The sequence below is a fragment of the Brassica oleracea genome, chromosome C4 (genome assembly GCF_000695525.1).
Source record: "Brassica oleracea var. oleracea cultivar TO1000 chromosome C4, BOL, whole genome shotgun sequence".
Taxonomy (NCBI): Eukaryota; Viridiplantae; Streptophyta; class Magnoliopsida; order Brassicales; family Brassicaceae; genus Brassica; species Brassica oleracea.
In genome coordinates, this window is record NC_027751.1 from 50,060,157 (window position 1) to 50,064,349 (window position 4,193).

The 4,193-nt window shown below is 34.3% G+C and overlaps 1 protein-coding gene across 1 annotated transcript; it reads left to right on the top strand.

Moving 5' to 3' along the window:
* The first annotated feature begins 1,459 nt into the window (after window positions 1-1,459).
* On the top strand, window positions 1,460-3,780 carry LOC106337395 (transcription factor DIVARICATA-like). Its single transcript, XM_013776492.1, has 3 exons — window positions 1,460-1,627; window positions 1,914-2,433; window positions 3,261-3,780. Exons 2-3 carry the CDS (start codon window positions 1,991-1,993, stop codon window positions 3,712-3,714), a joined length of 897 nt encoding a protein of 298 aa, XP_013631946.1. The 5' UTR covers window positions 1,460-1,627; window positions 1,914-1,990; the 3' UTR covers window positions 3,715-3,780.
* The last annotated feature ends 413 nt before the right edge of the window (window positions 3,781-4,193 follow it).

A 4,193-nucleotide genomic window follows, 5' to 3' on the forward strand; every position in this document is an offset into this window, starting at 1 on the left:
TGGGGTCAAATCATGCAATTACTTTCTAAACCAAAATATTTCATACTGAAACTAACGGTAATCTTCCAAATACATAATCACCACATAAATTTTGTAATGGCTACAAAAAGCATCCAGAAATTGATTTTTCGATCTTGACTAACAAAGTAATGACCACTGCGTTGTTATTTAGTTTATTAGCAATATTAGATTACTGATTCAGATTTGTACATATCTTCGTAGATAAGCATAGTTTGTGGCAGAATATGCTGTTTCCCCATTTCCTAGCATGCTAATTTTTTATAAAATATATACACTTAATTAAACACATTCTCCAATTTTCTTTGTTATCGAAATTGTGGTCCAAAAGTATGCTAAGCTTTTTAAAGTCACCAAATAATTATTTACCCACAAAATAAAATAAAAAAGCATCTCGATATAAATACAAACAAAACAACTCATGTGCTCAAAAGGTTAAATGTCAACATGATAGTCGAAATTACGGAAGTACCCTAAGAACCGACCTTGCTAGCCAATGAGGGTTGCTCCTGTGATTGGCTCGACCAAAACGTCTTTGGGCAATAATTAGGCAACATTGGAGCCGCAAATACCCTCTCCCATTAGTTAAGTACTTAAGTCAAAAAAAAAAAAGTACTTAAGTCATGGAGTATTATTATTATTTTCATCCGCAAAACAACAACAGAAAAAGATTAAATCAACGGTCCTTGAAAAGCATACAAATAAATAAAGTTCATTGAATACAAATGAGACTACAACACGTGTGAAACCTATTCAAAGACGACACATGTCTTTTACTTATTTTTATGGGAAAGCCTATCACAAACTATACAAGTACGAGTGTTTATTGGTTGATTGAATCAAAAAGGTCCTCTGAAAATACATATTAAAAGAATGTTTGATATGTTAACTAATCTTACTTTGAAATAAAACCTTTTTAATTTCAATCTAATTATACTATGGCTTATTGTACTATGTTGATGTGGAATACTTACCTAATAAAATTAAAGAAATGTTACTATCTTATAGAAATATGTTACACTAAGCATGTGTTGATTCCGTTTCTATTTGGGCTGACTTGATATATGTTTTATTGCACTCTTATAATTCTTATATGAAATATACAATTATGAAAATTATCATTCGTTACACGCATGTTTAGATATATACCATTAAATTTATCCTATTACATTGGAGTTTAGTTAAAATAATTTTGAAATATAGTAACAAAGTTGTCATATCACTGAAAATTACTAATTATAATATTTTTCAATGTGTGTAAATTTTATTTATTTATCTCAAGAACGTTTAGTAGTAGTATTTTCGAAGGGAAGCCTAATTAGTAGCTAGCTTAACGTGATCAAGAAATACAAAAATAAAAAGTTAAAAAAAACTCGTAGATCTTGACACTAATATATACTCATAGACAGACAATCACAGCTCAACAGCTTTTTAACTCACCTCTCACTCTCAGATCATTCCTGTTTCATATACATCTTTATCTCTCTCTTTCTCTCTCTCTCTTCCCTTTTCAACTTGAGAGATTGGGAGAAAGAAGAAGGTTGGGTTTTGTTCACTTTATCAGCTTCAAGTTTCTGAACCCACCTGAGTTTCTCTCCATTGCTCTCATGTGAGATTTGTTCTAACCTCATCACTTTTCTTTTGTCAGTTTATAAATTCAAGATCCTTTGCTTTTCCTTCCTTCATGGGCCTCCTCTGTTTTGTAACTTTTGTTCCTCCGAATGTCCTTTTAATCTTTCTGTGGATTCGGATCTAGCAATAAGAAAGCTGGTTTGGTAAAAGGGTTTGATCGTTCAGACAACAAAGCTCAAACATATGGAATCTTTTTCTTCTTCTTGTCCTTAAGATTCTCATACCTTTGATGCTTATCATCTCTCTTGATGCCATTTTGATAGATTAAAGTCCCAATCTTTCTCTCTCTCTTTGAGTTATTAAAGAGAGGCTCAGAGGCACAAGATCGAAAGACTAGAAGATGAACAGAGGAACCGAAGTCATGTCACCAGCAACATACTTAGAGACATCATCAAACTGGTTGTTCCAAGAGAACAGAGAAACCAAATGGACAGCTGAAGAAAACAAGAAGTTCGAAAACGCTTTAGCCTTTTACGACAAAGACACTCCCGACAGATGGTTCAAAATCGCAGCAATGCTCCCCGGCAAAACAGTCGGAGATGTGATCAAACAGTACAGAGAGCTTGAGGAAGACGTCAGCGACATCGAAGCTGGTCTTATCCCGATCCCTGGCTACGCCTCTGATTCATTCACGCTCGATTGGGGAGGATACGATGCTGGAAACAATGGGTTTAACATGAACGGATATTACTTCGCCGCCGTGGGAGGAAAGAGAGGATCCGCCGCGAGAGCAGCGGAGCATGAAAGGAAGAAAGGTGTTCCATGGACAGAAGAAGAACACAGGTAACAAACCTACTTTCCTTTTCTATACGTCAATGCTTTCTTCTCTAGATTTGGACACTTTCTTTAGAAAAAAATAATATACGTACGTCTTAATCTTGAAAACATATTTATGTATACGTATACGTATATCTGATCGAATAAATACATATATTCCATAGTTAATCAAGACAATACAGTCACCCACCAAATCAAATTGCATTTTCAATGCTTCTCTATGTTAGGTACGTATGGGTTACAACTTACAACATCTCCAATGTATTAATCTTTTCTTTTTCAAAATACAGTTTAATATTCTAATAATACTCTATTTTAAAGTGAAAACGAAGTAATAAGTAAAACCGGAGAAAGTTGTATTTCAAATAGAACAAAGAAATGGGATGCTGTCAAAGATGCTCTTAAACACACATCCACTATAACGTAGTAGATGCATGTATTTCTTTATAAAATCAAAATTATTCTTCTTTTTTAAAGAGAATATATTTTGTTTTTTTCTCTGATGTAGCGAGTTTATAAAACCCCATCGGTCGTTTGCTTCTTTCTTGTATGCATTTGATTGGGTCTTGGTGCGGTTAACTATTTGACATGCACGCTGCTCATTAGGCATGGAGATAATAGCACATGAAACTTTGGTATAAAACAAGGCAAATGATTTTTTATTATTTCTTTGACCAGGACATAATATAATTAGTTAGTATTAGTCTTGTCGCCATTTCAAATTATTTATGGTAGAATGTACTTTTGACAGAATAACAAAATTTATTTCTTGTATGACATTGATGATTGGTATCTAATTAGTTTGATTTCCGTACGGTTTGATGAATGTGCAGACAGTTTCTGATGGGTCTGAAAAAATATGGAAAAGGCGACTGGAGAAACATAGCTCGCAACTTCGTGACCACACGGACGCCTACGCAAGTCGCGAGTCACGCTCAAAAGTATTTCATAAGGCAAGTCAACGGCGGTAAAGACAAACGCCGATCAAGCATCCATGATATCACCACCGTCAACATCCCTGATTCTCTTGATGCCGCAGCGGCTGATACCGCAACCACAAACGCTCCATGCTCACCACCGTCACTAGGAGGAAGCCAGCGGGAGGGGTCGGGTCAGTCGGAAGGTCAAACTGTATACGACGAAACAGCGGGTACGTTTTACAATCAAAACGCGTTTCAAGAAACGCTACTTGGAATGTCGTCAACGCCGTACATTACAAAACTGCAGGAACAGAGTTTCCTAAACGCATCGCAGTTCGAATCGTATAATGCATATCTCCAAATGTAGCACAAGATGAAGATCTGGAGTTACGAGTTGTTAATTATTTAATAAAATGTTCCTCTTTTGTTTTTATTTATTCGCGTGCATATACAAAAAGAGAAAATAGCTGCTACTTTTTAAGAGATATTTATTTGTTTTATCCTGTGTTTTTGTGGTTGATTTTAATGAGTTTTCAGCAAATTAATTATTTTAATTGCCGAGTATTTAAGTTTGTTGTTATGTTTGTGTGATTTGAAACTCTCAAATTAGTTGTTATACTTTATGTTGAGTCATGTAGGCTTTTATTACAATTTTTTTTCCTTATTGATGAATTTTCAATTACCAAATACTACTAATTATTACTGTTGCTCTTTGTTAGATATTTTGCAACATTCCCGTTTTCTCTTTATAATCTAATTTGTACAATTTAAATGTAAAAATAAATAAATCAGCCGATGCCAAAAAGTCTTAAATGAGGTGTCCTAGTTTAAAGTGAATTATATATT